Here is a 25395-nt window from a genome sequence, read left to right on the forward strand (position 1 = left end):
CATGATCAAGTAGGCCCTTTATACAGAGACATCTGTGTAAGAAATTCAGGCATTAGATCATTGACCAACTTTATTCTTCATTTTAGCAACATGATTTTAACTCTGTGGGGGAAAGATCTTGTTACTCTTGCCTGAACCATATATTAATTCTGTTTTAAAATCCCATTGGTTTCCAGCCTGGTGAATGCAACACATAACTTGGGAACTTTTCTAGAAAATCAGTTTTCTGCACAATCACTGTGTCCTCATATGGAACATTAATACATTAAAAAAGCCATCAAAACTATTTCTTACCACTGATTTGACTAGGGGATGTTTTGCAACTTTGATTTCTTGGTTTGTTGATTAATTGGCTTCCCTGAATTGCTACAAAAATGCAGTTGTTTCAGATGGACTGTTATGAACATCAAAAAATGAAACATGACCTTTTAAAAGCCTTAACTCTACACAGGGGTGGCTCTAACTTTTTTGCTTGCCTGCAGGAGGTCCACCAGTCCCACAGCTTCGGTGTTCCCACCGCCGAATTGCCGCCAAATCCGTGGGACCGGCGGACCTCCTGCAGGCAAGCCGCTGAAGGGACCAGCATGGAGTCCCCTGCGGCTTGCTGCCCCAAGCATGTGCTTCGAGCGCTGGTGCCTGGAGCCGCTGCTGACTCTACACCCCATTTTGGATAATTCATCACTTTGGTTTGTGTTCTATATTATGTTCTCACTGAAGCACTACTCACATGCTTATAGTTAGGGAGGTGCCTTTCTCAGTGAAAGCCTACATGCTCTGTATGCAAAAGGGCCACATTTTCAAAGACAGGGTAAATAACTGTACACATGTAGGTTTCAGAGGAGTAGCTGTGTTAGTCTGTATCAAAAAAAGCAATGAGGAGTCTTTGTGGCACCTTGGAAACTAATTTATTTGGGCATAAGGTCTCGGGGGCTTCAAAAACTTCAGAAACAGACTTCAACAAGAAACTGTAGAACTGGAATTAATTTGCAAACTGGACACCATCAAATTAGGCCTGAATAAACACTGGGAGTGGCTGGGTCACTACAAAAAATAATTTTCCCTCTGTTAATATTCACCCCTTCTTGTCAACTGTTGGGAATGGGCCACATCTACCGTAACTGAATTGGGCCTCGTTAGCTCTTAACCACTTGGTAAGGGAACTCCCATCTTTTCATGTGCTGTATATTTATCTTTGCCTACTCTTTTTCATTCCATGCATCTGATGAGGTGGGTCATAGCCCACGAAAGCTTATGCCCAAATAAATTTGTTAGTCTCTAAGGTGTCACAAGGACTCCTTATTGTTTTTGTACACAAATAGGCATTGTGGACCTGATCTAAAAGCCCTTGAAGTCAACTGAAAGATTGCCACTGACTTCAGCGGCCTTTGGATCTGACTCTAGGTATTTGTGTTCACATTTACACTTGTATGAAGTTTTTGCCCAGCTTTGCAAAGTTTAGCTCATAGAGTCTGTCAAGTTTCCTTCCCCACTCTGAACTTTAGGGTACAGATGTGGGGACCTGCATGGACACTTCTAAGCTTAATTACCAGCTTAGATCTGGTATCGCTGCCACCACCCCCAAGCACTACTTTTCTTCCCTGGGTAGTCTTGAGATACTTCACCAATTCCCTGGTGAACACAGATCCAAACCCCTTGGATCTAAAAACAAGGAAAAAATCAATCAGGTTTTAAGAAAAAGGCTTTTAATTAAAGAAAAGAAAGGTAAAAGAAAACCCTCTGGGAGAGATTAGCATACCATCTACTCTCACGGACAACAGATTCAAAACACAGAGGATGTTCCCGTGGGCAAAAATCTTAATACACACAAGAATACCCAAATTTGATAATTCCCTTAATGGTACCAAGACAAATTACAAAGAAAATAAACATAAACCTATTTATCCCATTCTAAAACTTACTACTCTGATAAGAGGCTGGTTCCTTGATCTTTTTCACTCCTGCTGAAACTGAGACTCTAAACAAAGGAAAACTTCCCTCCTTCCTTTTTAAACATCTTGTTCCCCCATTGGTTCCTCTGGTCAGGTGTCAGCTAGGCTAGGTGAACTTCTTAACCCTTTACAGGTAAAAGAGGCATTAACGCTTAACTATCTGTTTATGACAGAGTCCAAAAGATAATGTACCATAACAGAGAAAACAGTGCAGAGCTCTAAACCACCTGAGTAAGGTATCTTTTCACGTTCCTAATTTTGTGCTCATTTCTGCAAGAGTCTGAGCACCCCGCAGTTCCTATCATAGACAGTGGGAGTTGAAGGAACTTTGGCATTTTTCAGAAATGTTCAGCACTTGAAAGCATTGAGTTCTTTATCTATAGTTATAACTAACAGTAAAATAAGATATAAAAGTACTTTCTGGACAGAAATATGTCCCCTTCATCAGAGATCAAATTGCAGAGAAAAGGGAATCATTGGTGTGTGTTTCCTGTGTTTTTCCCTGACATTTATAGCAGGAATATTCTGAGTGATGTATTTTATTTTTTAAATCCTCTATAGGACTAATTAAATTTTTTTATTCCAGATTTTGAATTTTGTGTTTTCTTAAGAAAATACAATATGTTGGAAAGAAAGAACTCTGTGGCCTTATACTGAAGGCATTTGCTTTTGACATGTCTGTCAGTAAAAACCAGCCAATGGCTTTGAAATCTTGGCAGCATTTGCCACTGTTCAGATAAGACTGGAATTAAGAGGTCTGTTGCCTTGCAGCCCAAAGAGAAGGTGGGAGTGAACCGATCATTTAGTGTTAAATATTTAAAATTTGTTAGAGAAGGTGAGGGCAAAAAATAATCTCTCTCTCCTATGTTACAAAGTTGATTCATAGGTTGACAAAGGTATTTGAACTATATGATCAAACAGTGTTTTAGTGACCTGTTATTCTAATGAGATTCCTGAGTCAGCACTACAGAGATAAAAGATTAGCTGAGAAGAGGAACAATTGTATTTGCTGGTGAATATGGAATGAAATACAGTCTGTGGCTATAACTTGATAGCTTGAGTCACAAAAAAAGATACATATTCTTTTTGCATGAGCTCTTCATAGAATTCACCTGGGAAATAGTGAGGAATTTGCTTTTCCAAAAGAAAGCTTTTGTAATTCTTTATACTATTTATCCTCTACATGCAAACAGCCATCTGTCTCTTTTCACTCACCCAAAAGGAGAAAGGACAGTAAGAAAATGATTCCAGTACTCCAGCATATAAAATATGGTGGGCATTTATTAAAAGACTAAAAATTGGTAAAAGGAATAGTGCACAAGTCACAAGATTACTGAAGGCCATTTTCCTTCCTTAATGACTATTTACATATCATTAAAAACAAGTACGTACAGTATATCTATTTGTAACAATGTTTGATATGTTGCCTTGTTGCTTACAAAGACTTTCTTAAAGAAGCACACTTTTACTAACATGCAATCAACTTTTGTAGTTTTTTTTTCATTGCAGAGTTCTTGTAAATCAATCACACTCATACAATGGTTTGCATTTCAGTAGGCAACTGTATTTTCTGTTGTTCACAATGTTAGGCCCCGATCCTTCAAACACTTCCATGTGTGAATGAGAGACTACTCACATGTACTAAGTTATTTACTTGCAGAGACTTAGTGTCATTTGACAATAATTTGTCTTTAATACCTAGATTTACTAGTTCCTTTATCAGTTTATGGAAAGGTGCCATTAGGCAAAGGAAGCAATTGATAGCTGGCATCCGATCAAGTAACCTTATGTTGCCACCTTTTTTTGAATCTTTGCAATGCAGTAAAAAGTCACTTTTGCCTTTGCATTATTGAGTCCAAAATCAATTCAATATTAAACATACCAATCCCTGTAAAAACATTATATTTTCACCAATAATTCCATTCTGGGCAAATTCTAGCCCAGGGATCGGCAACCTTTGGCACGTAGCTCACCAGGGTAAGCCTCCTGGTGGGCCAGACCAGTTTGTTCACCTGCCGTGTCTGCATGTTCGGACAATTGCAGGTCCCACTGGCTGCGATTCGCCACTCCAGGCCAATGGGGGCTGCAGAAAGTGGTGAGAGCCGAGGGATGTGCTGGCTGCCACTTCCCACCATCCACATTGGCCTGGAGCGGCGAACCGCGGCCAGTGAGACCCGCTATCAGCCGAACCTGCAGACGTGGCAGGTAAACAAACTGGCCCGGCCCACCGGGGGCTTACCTCGGCAAGCCACATGCCAAAGGTTGCAAACCCCTGTTCTAGCTACATGCTTATAAATAACTTCATAGTCAACCCCTTTTTTAAAAAAATCAGTTTGCCTGTTGAAAGAGTTCTGTAAAAAAAAAATATCAACCTCACAATTTTTAAAAGATTTTATTATTAAACTAGACTTTTGACTGATTGAAAAAAGACAGGACTGTCTTGAATATTCAGTTTAGGAATAGGTGTTATCTTATTAGGAAGGATCTATCAGCAGATTTTTTTTCTTGTGCTCTCTTCCTTCCATCTACTCCCTCATTTGTGTTGTTCAGTGATTTTGGTTTATTGCTTTAAGAAAGGAGTTAGTCAAGACATTTCTAGGAGTTTGAATTCAGTAAGAAAAAAACATTAAAAGTTAAGGCTTAAGTAAGAGCGTGATGTGGCTCAAAAGCTTGTTTCTGTCACCAACAGAAGCTGGTCCAATGAAAGATATTACTTCACCCACCTTGTCTTTCAACTACTTAGGCAGTTAACTATTCCCAGATGGAACTGGAGTGTCTCATTTCCTTCGGTGGAGCCTGTCAGAGCTGGGCTGGACCTGTCTCCCTTAAAGGATGAGGTCTGTGGCACACCATTGTAACTATTGTGACAGACCCAGACCAGTTGGGTACAGGAGTCTGGTAGAAGGCAAATATATTGGCCACTGGATGAATAGTTTTCTGTTCTCTGAGTGATCAGAACAGGGGCTGCCCTAGAGCAATCAGGAACCTGCTAGAACCAATTAAGGCAGGCAAGCTAATTAAGACACCTGGAGCCAATTAAGTATCAGAGGGGTAGCTGTGTTAGTCTGGATCTGTAAAAGCAACAAAGAGTCTTGTGCGCACCTTATAGACTAACAGACGTTTTGGAGCATGAGCTTTCGTCTGGTAACCCACTTCATCGGATGCATTGGAGTGGAAATTTTTCCAGGGAGGATATATATAAGCAAAGCAAGAAGGCAAGGCTAGAGATAACAAGGTTGTTCCTCAGGAGGATGAGGCCCTCTCTTTAGCAGATTGCAGGTGTGAAAACAGGAGGAGAAATGGTTCTGAGTTGGCAAGCAATTCACAGTCTTTTTTGTTTATCGCTGAGCTGGTTGGTGGTCAAATTTGCAGATGAACTGAAGCTCAAGCAGTTTCTCTTGAAGTCTGGTCCTGAAAGTTTTTTTTGCTGCAGGATGGCCACCTTAAGATCTGCCTATAGTGGTGGCCAGGGAGGTTGAAGTGTTCTCCTACAGGTTTTTGTATATTGCCATTCCTAATATCTGATTTGTCTCCATTTATCCCTTTCCGTAGAGACTGTCCAGTTTGGCGATGTACATAGCAGAGGGGATTGCTGGCATATGATGGCGTATATTACATTGGTGAATGTGCAGGTGAATGAGCTGGTGTGGTGTGCTGATCTGTTAGGTCCTGATGTGGGTGTCACTATGGTTGTAGCTATGTAGGGCAGAGCTGGCATCAAGGTTTGTTGCATGATTGGTCTGAGTTAGAGTTATTATGGTGCAGTGTGCAGTTACTGTGAGAATTATGCTTTCAGGTTGAGTTGTCTGTGGGCGTAGGGACTGGCCTGCCACCCAAGGTTGTGAAAGTGTGGAATTATTGTCCAGGATGGGTTGTAGATCCCTGATGAGCGTTGGAGGGGTTTTAGCTGAGGACTGTATGTGATGAAACTTACTAGAATGAATTTTATGGCAGCAGACTAATCAGGCACCTGGTTTAAAAGGACCTTCCGTTAGTTAGTGGTGGGTGTCAAGGAGCAGGGGTGAGAGAGGTGCTGCTGGACGGAGGAGTACAACGTGATCAGGGCTTCAGGTGGAAGATCCTGGGTGGATAAGAAGGTGTTGGGGGGAGGCCATGGGAAGTAGCCCAGGGAGTTGTAGCTGTTCAACGCTATACAGAAGACATGTTAGACGCTGCTATCCAAGGCCCCTGGGCTGACCCCGGTGTAAGAGGGTGGGCCCAGGTACCCCACCCACCAACTCCTGATTGGACAAGGAGGTGTTGACATGGTTGTGGAAACACCAGAAGGAAGATCTAATTTGGAAAGAGATCTGGCATGTCTCGACCCACTAGGTGGACACAAGTACTGTGATTGTTGCACTTCTTGTCCGCCATGGCTTGGGTGGCCAATGTGAGGTTAGCGAGTTGAATGGCAAATTTTCAGCCTCTAGCAGACTCAACCAAACTGAGGGCAGCCATGACCTCTTGAGGCGAGCAAATCTGTAAAAAGTGCAGACCCACCAAGCAGAGGAGAACTTTGTCACATTATGATTACAGTTTTGTGAGCAAATTACAGTCTTTGGCTGATCAACAAGTTCAACCGTGCAAGAAACAGATGTTATAGATTCCCCTGTCCCCTCCCCATTTCTCTTATCATTGTTTCTAACTTTTAAGCCCACGGAACTTTTCACACTGTGAGAAATGATATATATATATATATATATATATACCTGACCAATATGCATGCCAACATTATGTAGGCAGGGTTGGCTTAACCCTTCATCCACACAGTTTATTGAGTATCTTTTTTCAGACAAGGGGTAACAATGTCAAAAGTACCTAAGTGACTTAGAAGCTTAAGTCTCATTTTCAAAATTGACTTAGGTATGTGCTCCTCTATCACTTAGGTGCTTTTAAAAACTTTGCCCAAACTTGCAAAATTTGAAGCTCTATCTGCATTATACAACCATAAAAGAACCCATGATGCTTTTGGTAAGAGACAGGGTATTATCATTGCACAAAAATCTCCCTTTTTCCTTCTCTCTTGCTGACGCACTCCATTATTCAGTAGCATTTGAGCCCCTACTACTTGCTACCCTGCACTGTTAGCCTTGCCTACACTAGAAGAGTTAGTATAATATTACAGTAGCTTCTACCAAAGTTGAAATGCATGTGCTGGTTTAAACAGACACAGGCATTTTTACCATCATGTCGGTTTTCGTGATGACACTGTAATAAAAATGCCTGAGCTGCAGCTACACATTAGTGCTTCCCCCATTGGTAGCACGCATGCAGCTGCACCACTGCTAATTGCAGATGTAGGTCCTAGTTTTATTGGTATAACTACATCCATAGTGGCTACTTCAGGTGTCTGGTATTGCAAGGAATCTATTTGGGGATGAATTATGACATGCATATAAAAATATTAGAATATAATTTTTACTGAGACATGCTGAATCAGGCTAGGGGCTTTGCCAGAATGTCTCCCAAGATATTGAGTTAGCCCAATAACAGGGAATGGTAATGACTATTTATTAAGTGAGACAATATTAGCATGAAATCTGCTAAATAGGGATAAATTTACTGTGGCTAGTACTAACTGGTTGACTAGGTGTTAACCAGATATGAATATTCTAATCTCTGATCTATTGATACATGATTGCCAAATAAAAATTAAGGGATATATTTTCTTGGCTACTCAGAAAACAATAACAGGTGGCTTTGATCCTGAGTGGTGGGTCTCAGGTGACTTCTGCTAAGGATGGCAACATTATTATTTTTTGCATTTCAGTAGCACCTTAACAGCCCCAATTAGATTGCTAGGTGCTGTGCAAACACATACAAGCAGTAAGAAACTGTTCCAGTCCCAAATATCTCAGAACTGAAAAACTAATCTCTGTATATCATTATAATTGTTTGTCTGCTAATATAATATATGTTACAAACTGGAATGTTTTATGCACCCTTCCATTTAGTAAGTTACAATACTGTATATGCAGTTTTGGATTTTGTCTGGGTTTTTTAAGTATCAACGAGATCTACAAAACTGGTAATTTGAATGAACAATTACCAAGATAGCATGTGGTGGTTTGCATTCATTTCTATTTGCACAGTTTTGTAAATATGGCTATGAATTTCTCTGTGCCTCAGCTTCATACACACAGACTTACGGCCAGAAGGGACCACTGTGATCATCTAGTCTGATCTGCTGTATTACCCAGGCCATGAAATTCTATCACCTGTAAAATCTAGCTAATGATCCTTCGTTACTTCAAAGGAGTATTTTGAGAGTTAATTCATTAATATTTTCAGACCGTGAGATGAAAAACATTATGGCTCTGATGCAGCAAGGTACTTACGCATGCAGCTAAGTTTCAGCATGTGAGTAAACCTATTGAAATCAGTGGGACTACTCAGAGCCTTAAAGTTATATATATATTTACACACCTTGCTGAACTGGAGCCTACAAAAGGCAAAGCAGAAGTATGGTCATTTTTAGTTCATTTACTAAGTTAAAAATGTTAGTTCTGGAATGAGACTGTCTCATAGACAAAGTTGTCTCAGAGTTAAGATTACCCTGTTTGAAGAAAATCAGTTCAATAGATCAGGGATCGGCAACCTTTGGCAAGCAGCCCGCCAGGGTAAGCCCTCTGGCAGGCCATGCCAGTTTGTTTACCTGCCGCATCCGTAGGTTCGGCCGATCACGGCTCCCACTGGCTCCGGTTCACTGCTCTAGGCCAATGGGGGCAGCAAGAAGCGGTGGCCAGCACATCGCTCAGCTTGTGCCACTTCCTGCAGCCCTCACTGTGGACATGGCAGGTAAACAAACCGGCCCCCTCCATCACAGTACTTACCCTGGCGGGCCTCATGCCAAAGGTTGCCAATTCCTGCAATAGATATTATTTTTGTCAAAATCAGTGAGTTTTAAATGTTTCATTCTGTTTGTTTAAATCAGTGCAAATCTTGTGTGGTTTAAAAACCTGGGGCCATCTCAAACCCAGAAGCACCTCAAACTCGGTATCATTTCATTGTGTAATTCATGTCAAATTTGGGAATGTTTCAAATTCTTAACCATGCAATTTTAAATATTCATACTTTAAAATTACTAAACTGATTTTTTTTCCAAACCTGTCTTGTTTGGTAGATTTCCTGGAGATTTAAAATCCTTGTCTGAATATTGTATGTACTTCCTATGTATAAGCTTGTGTAAGAAATTCCAATTTGTGCTGTATCACATTTATTGTATTAATTAATAAATAACTTACAGTGAAAGGTGACATAATTCAACTAGCACTGAAATCAGCTGAAAATCACCCATTGGTTTTAATGGGAGATGAATTGGGCCCAAAGAAATCCTGTATTTTAAGGCTCCATATTCCCTGACTCTGAGTTCTTGAATACTCCATTTTAACTTTATATTGATGCTATAATTTTTGCATGAATGTATCATAGAGAGAGAGAGAGAGAGAGAAAGAATACTTTAGGGATTTTTAAGTATCTTGCTGGGACTCTTTTTGTATCCCCACACCTGTAAATGAGTTACCAATAAGAACAGAGCAGTAAAAAAATCTAAAATGACCTAAAAATATTCCAGTAAAATAGCTTCCTTATACAGTTTCTTTAAAATGTCATGACTTTAAAGTTTGATCATACAGACCTGCAGGGTTAGAAGCAAGTGCTGTGTGTCCAACTGGAAATCTGACAATCTTCCCTTTACAAAGCTACTGCCTCCAGCCCTGCATGACTGCAAGGTATTGGACTTTAAAGCAGTGATATTTTTAGGTACAGAAAAGATGTTTCAGAGCCAGGATTAAAACTTGTCCATTCTAGACCTCAAGGAGGTTTAATTTGGGTGTAAAGAGGAAGGAACATTTTTTAAAACAATTAATGTTTTTTAAAGGTGTCTGTCTGGAGCTGCTGTAAGGATAAGTCGAAGGGGAGATAACTTAGTGGGTCATGAGCAGGGGAGGCACCAACGCATTCATCATATGGCCCATCAATTTAACACATAGATAATGCCACCATGTATGGAGTATGTAGCATACAGAGCATCTGTATTTATACATCTTGCATCCCAGAAAAATCCTCTATGGCACTATCCTTCCCTGAGCTCCCATCTTAATGGTAGAGCTCTGTACCAGTCCCTGTGCACAGCTGTGATGTAATGTCACAGTGTGGTGCTGGATTAATGACTTTGCCAGTGAATGGCACCATTCTTAGGGAAAATACAACAAGTGTGTTACAAAGCACACAACACAACGGCTCAGCAAAGGAAGAGAAGATGCATCTAATTGAGAACATCAGGTTGGGTTTCCAAAAATGCTGACTGTTGGTGTCAATCTGCTCCCACTAAACTCAGTGATAAAATTCCTGCGGATTTCAATGGGAGTTGGGCTGTCACTGAGCGCTTTTGAAAATTCCATCCCTGATTTATAAAGTCAAAGAATCAGGAAATGCTTTACTTACAACAGTGAAACTATTAGGCCCAGATCCACAAAGAGACTGAGACTTTGCAGTGCCTAGGGCCATGTACTTTGGTATAACTATGTCTCCCTGGGGTGTGAAAAATCCACACCACCAACCTTAACCCCCTTCCTATGTAGACAATGGTATGATGGTGGGGGAGCTTCTCCCACCAACATAGCTACTGCCTCTCGCAGAGGTGGAATTATTAAGCCGATGGGAGAGATCTCTGACCTGCCCTAACTTTAAGGAGCATAGCCACCCAATGGAATCCACAAACCCTGGGTTATATACCTATGGTTCCTATACAATGCTTGACGAGAGAGAGGCATCTGAGAATGTGATCCACAAAAACCATCATGTTATGCATGGAGCCACGTAAGCTAGCCAATAGCTGAGGCCGAGGACAGAGGTGTTCCCAAAAAAAGTGTTAAGTGTTAAATGTTTACAAAAATGTTTCCTCTTCTCTCTGACATGGTGGACTTTCTGCCCCAAAATTACACTACTCCTCGTGTGGGAGATGCCTGTCTGTGTGTGGGTTCCACTGCTGGAAAGCCCTGTCTTGGAGTTGGACACATTAGGCACCTAAGTCCACACGAAACATTTGTGGGAGGAGTAAGGGAGGCTGTCTTTCAACCTTTAGCCCAGTGGTTAGGATGTAAGAGATCCTTGTTCAATTTGCCCCTCTGCCTGGTGAGGTTCAAATTCCTTTGAAAGGATGTCTCACCTCTCAGCTGAGTTCCCTACTCACTGGACTATAGATATATTTGTACTAGTTCTCTGGTCCAATGCCTATTTAATTACCGGTATATAAAGAAAGTGGAACAGCTTCAACAAGAGAGAATGAAAGCAACCCACAACAGAGGCACTGACCTGAGAGATGGCACAGACTTGTTTAAATCACTTTTCCTCATCAAGCGAAGGGGGGAATTGAACTGGGATCTCCCCAATCCTGGCTGAGTTCCCTTACCACTGGGTTAAAAGTTACAAGGAAAGCTGCCTTCCCCTTAGCTATTTTGTATGGAGTTGAGCATGTTTAAAGCTAATAGATCAGCCTTGGAGGCAAGGTACATGTTGCCCTGCCTAACTTCACCTGGTTTGAGGATCATACTGTGGCTCAGGCTAGCACTGTGTGGGCTCAGAGGCAGACACACAGGTGCCTAAGGGACTTTTACAATGCAAATTTAGATACCAAGTGGTTTTAGGTGCCTACTGGGTTGAGCTGGCATTTTGTGGATCACAGTGGTGCCTAAATCAAGGATTTAAGTGCCTAAGTCCCTTTGTGGATCTGGACCTTAGCGCTGTGCATTAAAGGCTTCATTCTGATCTTGTATCTCCAAACACGGGTGCTAGGGTTCAGGGATTAAGAGCAGTATTGTTGTCCTTCAGGAAGAATGCTCTGGTCAGATATAGATATCCAATGTGCATAGGCTGAAAGAGCACTATAATGGTTTTTGCTCATGGAGAGCATTGCCTAGTGGTCAGGGCTCAGTCTCTTCAAATTGTAGTGGGGACCCTCCCACTCCACCATGCTCTGGCCTCGAGCCCTGTGAGGGCTATCAAAGGTATGACAGCCAGGGGCTCCTTAAGGCTGCCTTCCCTTGGCCACTTCTTACCATCCATTTATGGCAGGGGATCAGGTCACCACTTGGCACCTCCTTGTGGCCATGTGTGGCATCAGCTTCCTCTCTCTGGGCACTGCAGTGGATGCCTTCTCCTATGGCTTGATCCTCAGCCTGTCTCTCCCCTGCCAGGGGAGGCCCTAAACAAAACAAGGGGAATTAACATAAAAAATTGAGTCCATGTGGGGGAGGGAGGGAATGCCTCACTCTCAGGGTGTAGCTGAAGCACGTCCTCCCTTCCCTCAGTTCTTGTAGGGAGAGATCCTGCCTTTCCTCAGCTCTTTTCTCAGGAGCTGCAAGTTGCAGATCTGCTCTCTTCCCTGGTCTGCTGCCAAGTGAGCTGTTCTGCTTTCTTTTCCCTCCTCTTCCAGTCTTTGCAATCTTGCAGGTGTGGCAGGGTGGGGCTGGCTGAGCCCAGAGCAGCACCTTAACCACTTGTTGCCCGGTATACCCCATCACAAGCACCAAAATGAGGTATGATTGGACTTAAAGTGAAAGTTTTGAGATCTGCACAACAGTTTATTTGCAAACTCCCATCTGAAAATAATGTACCAGGAGAACATTTCATGTATTTCATACAATCCCTAGCCTCCTTGGGGGAAAAAAAATACACATAAGCCTCCTGTGATGCATAGTCAATCGAAAGATGTCTGTTTATGTGAGATTTTTTTTTAGATATCATTGAGTTGTCTCAGAAATCAAAATATAGTGCCAGATTCTGATGTGAGTTACATTGATGCAACTCTTCTGAAGTCAATAGGCCCACACAATGCACAGTGACATGAAGTAGATTTATGACACTCCCTGGGATACTGTGTGTACACAGACAATGAATGCATTATGCTCCTCATTATGTAGGTTCTGGGAACTATATCCTGGATAATAAACCTCCTGTATTAAGAAATCCAAATATAATGTAAGTAACCTAACATAAATTAATTGTATTCTTCACGGTATTGCACTTCTCAAAACGTCATGTATCATGAGGATGTAAATTACTTTGGCGAGATATAAGAAGAGGTTGCAGCAGTTTCTATTTGTAGCATTATGTCTCACTGAAGTGAAAGTATATTAGACTTTGAATTTTCAACTGAAGCAGGTCACAGACAAAAAGAGAGCAAGTGATATGCCTTTCACTCCAGTGAGAAAAGCTGATTCCATGCCACAAACTGCATACTGTTACTATATATATTGGTCAGGTATATAATATTAAGAATCATAGAATAGAATATCAGGTTGGAAGGGACCTCAGGAGGTCATCTAGTCCAATTCCCTGCTCAAAGCAGGAGCAAACCCCCAGACAGATTTTTGCCCCATATCTTTAGATGGCCCCCTCAAGGATTGAACTCACAACCCTGGGTTTAGTAGACCAATGCTCAAACCACTAACTTATAATTTGAAGCTGCAGAAATCACATATATGATATGAAAATTGGGTATAAATAGTTACACTATTGTTATAAACAAGAAGAAACCTACCTGCCCATCTTTATTTTGCCCCTCACTCAGTGTGACCATGGGGAAGATGCTTAACTTCCCTGAGCCTCATCTTCAAAGTGAAGCTAATACTACTAATGCACCTTTATACAGTGCTTTGAGACCTTCTGATGAAAGGTACTATATAATTTAAGTGAACTTATTATTATTAATTATTTAGAGCTAAATATTTGCCAGTCCTTATGCAGCTGTACATTTGTGAGACAAGATGAGTAAAGCCCTCTTCTTTGTAAGCCCACAGAAGAGATGCCCAGAATCACAGTACCTGCACCCCAGGAGGTAACGGGCTGCTACTGAGTTGCTTCCCTCAGAAGCACCTCTCTAAAAGGGAGGCAGGAAAAGGAGAAAAGTAGGTGGGGCATTAGCATCACCCTCTACATACTGGTCAGAGGGGTTTGCCAGCTATAGAGCTGCAGGGATAAGCTGCCCCTTACACTCTGTCTAGACTAGGAAAACGAAGTGTACTTAGCCAACATATTAGCTAATACATGTTAACTGAGACATTTTCCGATATCACCAATTGTCTAGTATAGACAAAGACCGTGGTATTTAACCACACTTCTAGGATTTATCATTAGCTAACACATTCTTAAACAACCACCATTCTCTAAAGTAGATGCAATGTAGGGTTGAACAATGTCTCAACATGTTAGCTAGTATGTTTGCTAATTATATTTCATTTTCCCAGGCTAGATAGGGCCTTAAAGGGGTGTGGGAGGTTATTATTTGTGCTACATTACACCTTTCCTCTGCTAACATAGTTCCATTAAGGACCTTATGACAGTGACAGCAGCTCTAAAGGTATGTCTACACTGCAAGTGCTACAGCAGCAGTGCTGAACCATAGTGTAGACACTTACTACAGCAATAGATGTGTTTTCCCATCGAGTGTAGTTTATCCACCCCTCCAAGAATTCTTCCATCCACGTAGCTGCATCTACAGTGGGGGTCAGGTAAACATAACTATGTCACATAGGGCATTAAGTTTCTCACAGCCCTGAGAAATTTATGGAGGTTGACCTAAGTGTCAGTGTTGACCAGCTTAAGTGATATCAGGGCTGGGACTGTCCCTGTTCCAGAGAATCATAGAGTCATAATGGTATGCTTCTAACATCCATCTCTCCCTGATGCTGAGCAGAACTCTGGCACATGAGAGAATCTGCTCTAAATATACATTTATTTGGCTGTGTGATCAGTGAGGTTTTTTTGTCTCCTGTTTAAAAACTGTAAAATGTTAAACTCATAGATTTCAAGGCCAGAAGTAACTATTGTGGTCACCTAGTCTGATCTCCTGTAAAACATCAGCCATGGAAGTTCCCCAAAATAATTCCTAGGACGTACCTTTTTGAAAAACCTCCAACTTTGATTTAAAAAAAATTGTCATTGATGGATTCTCCATCAAGACCCTGGGTAAGTTGTTCCAGTTGTTAATTACCCTCACTGATAAAAATGTATGAAGTATGTTATACCTTATTCTACTAAACTGAAGAGCTCATTATTAAATATTTGTTCCCCATGTAGATACTTACAGACTATCATCAAGTCATCCTTAACCTTCTCTTTGTTAAACTGAATAGATTGAGCTCCTAGAGCCTATCACTGTAAGGGCATGTATTCTAATCCTTTAATCAGTCTCATGGATCTTCTCTGAATCCTCTCCAATTTATCAATATCCTTCTTGAATTGTAAACACCAGAACAGGACACAGTATTCTTGCAGCTGTCACGCGAATGCCAAATATAGAGGTAAAATAACTTTCCTACTCAAGACTCCCCTGTTTATGCATCCAAGCATTGCATTAGCCCTTTAGGCCTCTGGGAGTTCATGTTCAGCTGATTACCCACCACTGCCCCCAAAATATGCCAAAAAAAAAATCACTGCAGTGTTTTACTTGATATTATAAACAGAAAAAATCAGGGCTGTAAACTGTTAGTTTTTCTCATCAACCGTAATTCACACATTTTGTACACTTTATATATGGCATACAATTTAGCATTATATAGCTCAGTGGTGTCAGACACATTAGCTTGCTTGATGTATTCACATGACTCATGAGGCATAGTCAGAGTCAGCAGTATCTAAGAAAGTTTCTTGCCTCTTTGATTGTGAAGAAAGCCTTCCAATTGTAAACCAAGTGTCACCGAAGTATTGTCATCTTCCTAAGTCTGCAGACCACCTGAAATAATGACTCTGAGCTTCAATCACTGTGAAGGTTGAACTCGAAAAGGTGTTAACTCTAAAACCTAATGATGATGCTGATGCTGTTATAATGACCTTCGGAACAGATGGTAATCCATCACAGACCCTAACATACACTGTTCACATATGTCTTGATCTAACACCCATTGAAGACAATGAAATTCTTTCCATTGACTTCAATAAGGGAGTTTGAGTCAGACTCTAAATGAACTACCACCACCTAACAACTATTCTGCCCTTCGCTCTGCACCCACTCCAGTCTCATTCACATGTATTCCCCTCCATGCTGTGCATATCTGGCCTGAAAATGTTTAATAATAATATAACAGTTACAGGATTGTATTGCTCCTCTCCTTGTCATTTGGAAGAAAACATAAGGAAAAGCTACTGCTATTCTGCAGCCTTAGACAAACCCTCCATTTTTAATTTCCACAAAGAACTTATGACCTCATCTTTTTAAGCCCCTGGCAATATGCTCTTTAACAGGGGTCCCTTATGCTAGGGATACTTGTAAATAATGGTAACATTTGACAGATTGCTCAGGTTGGTCACAGGGAAAATATCAGTTTTCAAAGTTTCTTCTAGCTCATAATAAATCTGTACAAATTATTTATATAATCTGAATAAATGATTACCAAAGCTTATGCCTATTTTGTGAAGAGTAAAGCTAATAAAAATGATCATAAAACTCTGAACACAGAAACATGTGTATAAACTGGTCATGAATACATTCATGAGAACTGAACATGAATAAATATAGGCTAGAAATTAGAAGGTTTCTAAACATCAAAGGAATGAGGTTCTGGAACAGTCTTCCAACAGGAATACTGGGGGCTAACGACTTAACTGGTTTTAAGATTGAACTTGATATGCTTATGAAAGGAATTGTATGAAGTGGTTACCTGTAATAGCAGGGAACTGGACTCAGTAATTCAGGTGATTCCATCCAATCCTACGTCCTGTTTTAACATAAACACTGTATTATTAATATTACCCCCATATTTTTGCCTTCTACTGAATATCTTGTAATGGTAATGTATAACATTGATTTAATTAATGTGTTATTTCTATCACAACTGAAATACTACTAAACTCAACACTGAAAATATAAATAAGAACAGATTCCTTTTAACACAGCTAGACTCTTTACATGACTCTTTTATTGTTTGCCACATAGGTTAGAAATAACAAGCAAAATCTCTACCATAAAGAGCCACAAATGAGCCTGATCACCCAGCATCAACACAGAGAGTACTTGTTTACAAAATAGTAATGTGATCTCTCTGTAGTTTGATTCTTCAGCACAATATTAAGCATTATTGGGTATTTTATATACTCTCCTTTTCACTCTCAACAAACACAGCAAAAGTGTTTTGTAACAGAAGCAACAATCAGAGCAGAGAATAATGACCAATACTCTCATGTCCAGATCATCTCCTTATGTGGAGAAAAACAATAGGAAGCAGGAAAGAGGGTAAGAAATTATTCTGTGGAATTGGCAATAAAGCTGGTCAGAAAACACTTAATTTCAAAATGTTTCCACAAAAACAAAGAGAATTTTTTACAAATATTTTCCTCCTTTTTGACCAACGCTAATTTATTTGCAATCATTCCCTCAGGGGGGACTGACTTGGGAAGGAATAGAGTTGAAAGGAAGTGCAACCTTCCACCTCTATTCATCCTGGGAAAGGAAACCCTAGATCTCACAAGTAGGGCGAAGTCATCCCATGTTGCCCTCCTCCCCTTGGCAGCATGCATGTAGCAGAAACGCATAGAATTAACTCCAGATCAACTTTCTACAGGGAAATCTACAAGTTTAGTCAGAGATGAAGCCATGGAAAGTTGTTAGTCTTCTGCGCTGATGTTTCTGTTCCCCAAATTTGTGTGAGGTCCTGACTTCCTGCAATTCTTGTAGAGGAGCTTCTGTAGAGACCCTGGCAGGGAAAGAGACAATACTATGAATCAAGTGCTCCTTGCACAGGTGTGTGTCCCTCAGCTAACAGTAGGGGAGGAATGTTCTGTTCCATAGTTTGTTGACGTTATGTATAAACAAACATGGGTTCCCACAACTTTAATAACAATGGACTTGTACCATCCTGTACCATATGGGAATTACCAAGCAGGGGCCAGGAAACTCCTTGAGTTTCAATCCCTTACTTTTTCTGCAGCTCATTTCCTCAGATGGCAGGGGTTATCTTCCCCATACTTTGTGAGACAGGCTCTCAAATCCCATTCATGGCTCGAGATCCATGTATATCCTCTTCATAGCTGCCCAAGTCAGCCCTTTCCCATTCCATAGCAGCACAGTTGCTTCCAGAGCCATATTTCCCTTCTATCATGATTGATCTCTGCTCCCAAACTCCTATCAGGGGATAAATCATCAAATAGTCAGAATAAGATAATATTAAGGAGATCGGTAATATCTTATGTTTCCCAGACCCCAAGAAATATGAAGAAGTGGTCATCCTCCCTCACCTCATTTCTTTCTCTTCTGCTGTGCTCCAGCTCTGTGCTGTAGCTGCAGAAGTACATCTGTGGGATCATGCCATGGAGTCATTACTCCCTTCTTCCATAGCTCCAGCTTAGATGCATCTGACTGTCTATTGTGCATAGTAGTGGAAGGAATGATCAAAGCTGCTGTGTTTTACTTAGGACCATACTTTGTGCGAAAGGGTGGTCAGGAATTATTACAGAGTGAGTATAACAATTAACATATGCTTATTATTATAGTGTTTCTCCTACAAATCCTATTTTTCAGGGTTTAGTATCTCATCTGTTTCAAACCACACTGGACTAAAACTTGGTTTCCAGTCCAGGTGCACATTTGTTTTTCAAAAAAAAAATGTAAATAGAATTCATTTTCAATTTAGAGATCAGCAAGGAAACAAAATTCTCAGGGGTTTCTACCTTTTTTTGCCTCCCACAAGCTCAGTGGGCAATATGTGGTATTAGATGTTTTTGTCCAACATATTTACTTTCATTTTGATGTTTCCATAATGTCGTTTTTATAAATTACATGAAAATAAACTTCTGAATTTCCAGGATTTTGCAAAAATATTTCTATGTAATATTGTTGCATGTAGTGTTTGCCCTTTAATCTTTTTTCCCAACTAGCAAAACCTATAGTGATGCCCAGTTGGTTGCATCTGACGAAGTGGGTATTTACCCATGAAAGCTCATGCTCCAAAACGTTTGTTAGTCTATAAGGTGCCACAGGATTCTTTGCTGCTTTTACAGTTGATTGTAGTACACCATTAATATTCAGAAGATTGATCGCAGTAAGAATTACATGCACGAAGTCATGCCCCATTATGTGCATGAAGTCTGTGTGGACATGCAAAGGTTTAAGGGGAAGTATATACTTCCCAAGTGTCTCTGTGGCTTCTCTGAGCCTAAGACAGTGTGGGAGTTGGGAGGATTGGTGAGTGAGTGGAGCCTTGGCTCTATTCTTCCCAACCTGCCAGCCAGCACAGCTGGACAGCTTTGGGGAAGTAGTAATTTACTACTTGTAAGAACCATAAACTCTTCTGGAGCAAGGGAAGGATCACAGTTCTGAAGTATGATTCCTTACCTGTGCTTCTCACAACTACATACCACCCTTTATGAAGAATACACTGAAAAGGCAGAATCTAGACCTAAAGACCAAATATTGCCTTATCTGTATGTGCACTGATCTCAGTTGATAGTAAGAGTTGATGCAAAAATCAAAAGCAGTATATTTCTTTATTTCAATTTATAAACTTCCATGGGCACCTATTTAATGATCAGTGAAAGTTACATACATTAATATAAGCAACAATCATACAATATAATATTATAGGTGCAGCTAGTAGCAATATCCACAGTTTAGATTGTCCAACACCTTCCATTATAAGACTCTGTTTTCATTTGCTTATAAGTTTGTCAAACTTTAACCATTTCAGGTGAAATTTTCCATGCCAAGTGTCTGCTTCAGGCCAAAGTGGCATTTGTTTCTTTATGTTTCGTTTTCCAATTTCAGCAAAAGCAGCCCAGCCATTTCTGAGTAAGAGGTTAGAGGAAAATATGTTGTTTTGTCCATGTTAAAAGTTTCATAGAATCATAGAATATTAGGGTTGGAAAGGACCTCAGGAGGTCATCTAGTCCACCCCCCTGCTCAAAGCAGGACCAATTCCCAACAAAATCATGCCAGCCAGGGTTTTGTCAAGCCTGGCCTTAAAAACCTCAAAAAATGATTTCACTGAGAAGCTGTAGTGACAGGGAATTCAAATGCCTTTTGCCATCCCTATGAACTTCTGTCAAAATTTGACCAAGAGATAAGCTTCTAAAGATTGTAGTTTGCACGTGCTCAGGAGAGTTTTGTTATGGTGTGGCAGCATTATTTTCTGAGCATTACTTCTGTAGTGAGTATGCTCCTCCCCACAAAGCTCCTACATATCAACCAGAATGCGCCTGTTCCATCCCACAGCTTGACTGAGCATGTGCCATTCTAGGGGCTGAGCAGGACTTTCCCTGCTGTTGCTCCTCCTGGTTGCCAGGGGTCACTATGGTGCTGGACACTAGAACTGGAGCAGGGAGACTCTTTCCTGTGCTGTCTATGCTCTTCCTGCTAATATCAAAGCCGTGTCGAGGAGGAGGAATCTTTCTAACTGAAATGCAAAAGGGGTTAAGAGCAGAGATCAGAAAAAAGGCTGATAGAACCAGCAGCACCTAGAATCAGAGGGAGCAGAGATAGGAGCTCAGGGAGAGATAAGTGCACAAAGTAGGTGTGGACAGATACAAATGGTTCTCTAGCCACTACAACACATTTCCCTGCAGAACATAGAATTAAACCCAGTATTCCTGAGTTCCAACGTTCCTCTGCTGCAGTATCTAATTGTGAAACCAAGAAGGAAAAGTATGCGTCTCTGTATGAGCAGTGAATGAGGCAATGGTCCTGTGGAAAAAATAGTATATGATCGTGTAATTAAAAACTGTATCATAAAACATATGTACAAGGGGATGAATTAAGGTGTCGTCAGCTACCTTAGTTCTGGCATTTCTTAACTTCTAAGCACTGAACTGTGCACCATATTATTTAAGTAACATAGATTTTTTTTGTATTTAACAATGTAAAGGGCTCCTCATCCTACCTTAAAACACAACTATCCACCATTGAACACATTGCTAAAGTATCACACACAGGGCCAGCTTGTAAACCCCTTGTTCACATTGGTGATCAATTACCCAGGCAGATAGTTCTATTGATCTCTCTATTTACCAGTGTGGACCAACAGTAAATAAGCTGGCCCATAATAAACCCATCCTATTTTGTATTATCAGCCAGGACTCTGAGTAGAATATTGTGGTAGTTGGTGTACGTTATGTGATAAGTCCATTGTTAAGTGAGTAGTTTTGACAGCAGTACCACTGCAGAATTTTATAATTTTTTTATGTAGAGAAAATAGCACTGCAGTTAATAGGACATTTGTACCCTTAATTTCAACAAAACATATCAATAATAAGTGAGTAGATTGTGTCATGATACCAAGAAAAGTAAGGTAAGCAAAATGTGGTTGCTAGCACATCAGATGTGGCCCAATCATCAGTCTGTTATCAGTTTTGTCAGTTGTGCCTCTGAGAATTAATCTTACTATAGAAAAATGCCCCTACATAATATTTTACCATACAAAGTCCCATTTCAAAATCTAAGCCACTAGCCCCATTGTTTCCAGAATGAGAATATTTTTAAGTATATCATATAAAATTGCATGGAAAGTTACTAAATAGTAAAAATAATTGTTTCTGATGTATTATATTCTGTCTACCCTGAGGGACTTAGGCTGACATTCTAAACAGCTTCAAACAACCATCATTCTCAAAATAATCAACCTGCCACGGAAATGCGTCTCGCTGTCATCAAAAAGTAGAATTTCTCCCCCAAAAATAAAGAGGTGAAAGAAGGGCAATATTGAATATGTGATAGTTTAAATTTCAATATCTCACAATCCTGCATCAAAAGAGAGAAAAAAGGTACGGGTGGTATTTTTGAAAGTGCTCAGATTGGCCAAAGTTTGCTACTGTTGACATCAATGGGAGTTTTACTCTTGAGTTCAATAGGAGCAGTTAGGCCAGCACTGAGAACTTTTGAAAAATCCTAGCCTAAATCTTTAAAGTATTTCTAGTGTCGTTCTTTTGTGAAATATGTGACATATATAGAATGCATGATGGTTCGGTGTGACATAGTGGTTTTATTGGTAGCCATTTGGAATCACTGGTTCAACTCATTTGTGACTTTATCTCCTGAAAGCATAATCAGACCCACTGATTAAAGGGAGTGTCCTGATTTACACCTGTTTAATTGTGATCAGAATCAGGGCTATTTTGTTTTAAATAGAATTGGTCTATATAGCTGTCTACAAGTTTTTTTATTATTATTATAACTCAACTAGTGCTATTCATTGGAAACAATCTTGAAAGATTTAGTGTTAAATGGATGCTTTGTGCATGCAAAACACAGGTTAAATTCAGTATACTAAATTCAGAGTGTACTAAATTCAGAGTGAATAATACTGTCCTTGTGTTTTAAAAAACATGTCAATTTCTCTTAAGCTATCATTTGTCTTAAATATTTAATCAGCTCAGATAAATGTACTTCATTTGGCCTTAACTGTGTGCCACAATAAAATAAGAGAAAGGAAATCTAATAAAATAAAATTGTAAGGTGAACCGGAAGATATGTTTCAGAATTTATTATAGTTTAAATAAAATGTATGAGCATTTTTTAAAGTGGATGTTGGTATAGTATTGTTTGGCTTTGTGCAAGGGACAATGTGTGAATAGAGGCTACTAAAGGAAGGCTTTAGTAGTTGGAGATTTGGTGATTTTCTCTCATCTGAGATTCCTCCATTGTGTCTGTGTTTATTTTTTATGTGAAACTGATTTGAAGGGAATATGATACAAGTGTTGCCTTTGGGCACTGAAAAAGCTAGTGGTGTAAGATGCCAAGGTGGAAGAGTGTGAATTTTACTCTGAATGGGAATTAGGAATCACAAATCTCCACTTCCTGAGGGCCCTGGCTTGGAGAAATCACACCCATGTGGGTTATCAGAGGCAGAAGAGATGAACAGAAGAGTGATCCTGGTGAATGAAAATTAAACGTAGTTATTTCCCTCCTCCCCGCTCCATGTCTTCCTGTTTCCTTTTCTCATTTCAAGTCATTTAGTGACCTAGAGTGAAATAGACAAGAATTGACAACACATGCTGTTACTAGTTGCAGTGTCTCCATTTGATCCCTAGACATGAGGGGGAAGAAGTCCAATGGTTATTCTCTAAATATGACCTACGTAAAGATAACAGGTTTGATTTAGTTGAAACTGAGCCCTTTCTCCTGCGTTTCACAGGCAGGGGAGTTGGGGTTTTCCCCTCTCTCTCGCTGTCCGCACAAAGAAAACGTGGGTCGATACCATTTTTATTGTTCAGCTGGGGTGGATTTGAGCATTTTGAATGTCTAATTAAATCGGAGGCTGGTTTAGTCTTTGCGGGGGGGCGTGGAGGGTGGAAAGTACTATTAAAACGACCCCTTTGGCTTGGGGTTAGCTCGGTACTGTTGCCCCCAAATAAACAGGGAAGGGGGGCACGGAGATGGGGAAAGGTGAGTTGGGCTGAGCGATGTCTGGAGGGCGAACTCGTGTCTCTTGGCGATGTTGTGGGCTGCTGTGCTGAAATCCGTCCCTCTGCTGGAGCTGAGGCAAAGGCAATAGTCGGAGGCATCTGATGCTGTTGTTTCCAGGGTGAAATTTCCAAGGCTGATCGTTTTAAAAAAAACACCCTTAACAAAAATAGCCAGAAGAGCAGAAGATCCGGCATCTTCCAATGCAACCAGTGTAACCTAGACAGACATTTTAAAGCCATCTGCATTTAAACTAACCACGCACACAAAAGAGACAACACTAACGACCACCCCACAAAACAAGGCGCAAGAGACAGACAGAGCTGGTATGAAAAAGAAACAAGCCTGTCTCTCCCCCCCGCCCCCAACCCCCGATCAGTTTTTGCAGTGATCTGATGAGGCTAGGAAGTGGCTGGCCGGCCGTGCACCAGGCTGCTGCTGGTAGCAGAGGGCTCTACAGAGCTAGGCGAGGTTTCAGCACGAAGAACGCTGGACAGCTCACTGCACGCAGCCTAGCCGTCTCCCTGCCTTTTCTCCCCCTCTCCCCTCGCATTACTGTACAGCTGGAGATGCATCTAAATTAAGTCCTAATGAACAACAAGTAGATCTCTTCTGTCCGGGAACTACCCTAGACTCTCCTCTCAAATAAACTGCATTTTCGCTTCATGGAATTGACCGTCAGGCATAATTATCCCGATTTCTCTCTCTCTCTCTCTCCTTTGCAGGAACGACTCTTTGGGAACCTGGTCCACCCAGGGATGTAAAACTGTGCTTACCGATGCATCCCATACGAAATGCTTATGTGATCGCCTCTCTACCTTCGCCATTTTGGCTCAGCAACCTAGAGAAATAGTAAGTAACAAAGAAAAAAATTCCAGATTTAATGCAAAAGCGGAAGATTTGTTGTCCAGCTTCCTTGTCAGGTAGATTTCGGACGTTGCATCGGGGAATTGTTTAAATACTGCAGGTTGGCAAAATGTTGTTAGTCTCCTGTTATCTACAGTAGCTCAGATAAATGAATTCCAGATTCTGTGATATAACTAAATCCTAGTCAACTTCGGACGGCTTCCATCTCAGTATTTTATAGGAAAGCCTTCTAATTGTAATCCAAATGTGTCGAAAACTTTCATATTGAACGATTATCAACTTAACAGCCTTTTTCAAGGGTGTTATCCTTTCAAGAGGTATGTAGAAGGTTTTATTGCTGTTAGTAGAAGGAAAACCCTAGATAAGGTAGTTAAACAGATTGCAGATCTGCATTGGACTTGTTTAATACAGGTTTTCTGTGATGTCTGTTGACATCTTTAAGAAAAATAACAAAGTTTGCATGGAAAGGAGTGACACAAAATGTAGAAGCAACCACTCTAGGTATTACTGCATTTAAAAATAGTCTAAAAAGCAAATCGTTTTGAAGTTGAACCCCAAAGGGCAATTATTTGCTTTTCCTCTTTTTGGAAGTGTATGATCAGAGATTGTTTTTAGCACTAAGCTTCAGCTGTTTGGAAACAAAGTGATTGAAATAAAGCATGACTTTCTGTGTAAAATCTGGCCTAAAACTACATTAGCCTTAGCTCTTGTATGGTTGATGAAAGATATCTTGATACAATGTAATTTACAGTGCTTACTTGAGACTTTTAAACGGCATATTGATAAGCCATATAGAATATTTTGCCAAACTTTTAGGTCTAAATCCTTTAATTTGCATTAGCCAATATCATGTTAATTTTAAAATACACACAGATATCCCTAATGCATAATAGTGATGTCTGAGACTAATTGTTTTACAGCAAGCAAGTTTGTTTTTTCAAGGTCATGTACTTATTTTTCAACTGTTATTAATTCAGAATAGCACAGACTAAATAATTCTAGATTTCCAAGTTCTTCAGAAGAAGCATACAATATTTTTGTGTTCCCTTACATTGTCATTTCTTCTATATGATCAGAGGCCCAAGAAAACTAAGCTTGTGAGAATACTGGACTTCAGACAAAGTTATTAAAAGTCCTAAAGTTTGGTAATTCTGCAGTGAACATGAATCAGATCTTGGATAAAGTACCGGA

General features: G+C 40.4%; 1 protein-coding gene across 8 annotated transcripts in view; it reads left to right on the forward strand.

The window, feature by feature from the left end:
- The window catches only part of ADGRB3 (adhesion G protein-coupled receptor B3), a 643293-nt gene that overhangs the window by 506160 nt on the left and 111738 nt on the right, over window positions 1-25395 (forward strand). For all 8 annotated transcript variants that reach the window (XM_075063748.1, XM_075063744.1, XM_075063743.1 and 5 more), the window contains one exon: window positions 24063-24189. In XM_075063748.1, the coding sequence (XP_074919849.1) occupies window positions 24063-24189 (127 nt within the window). The remainder of the gene's footprint in view (window positions 1-24062; window positions 24190-25395) is intronic.

This window comes from Chelonoidis abingdonii, chromosome 3, assembly GCF_003597395.2.
Source record: "Chelonoidis abingdonii isolate Lonesome George chromosome 3, CheloAbing_2.0, whole genome shotgun sequence".
Lineage (NCBI taxonomy): Eukaryota > Metazoa > Chordata > Testudines > Testudinidae > Chelonoidis > Chelonoidis abingdonii.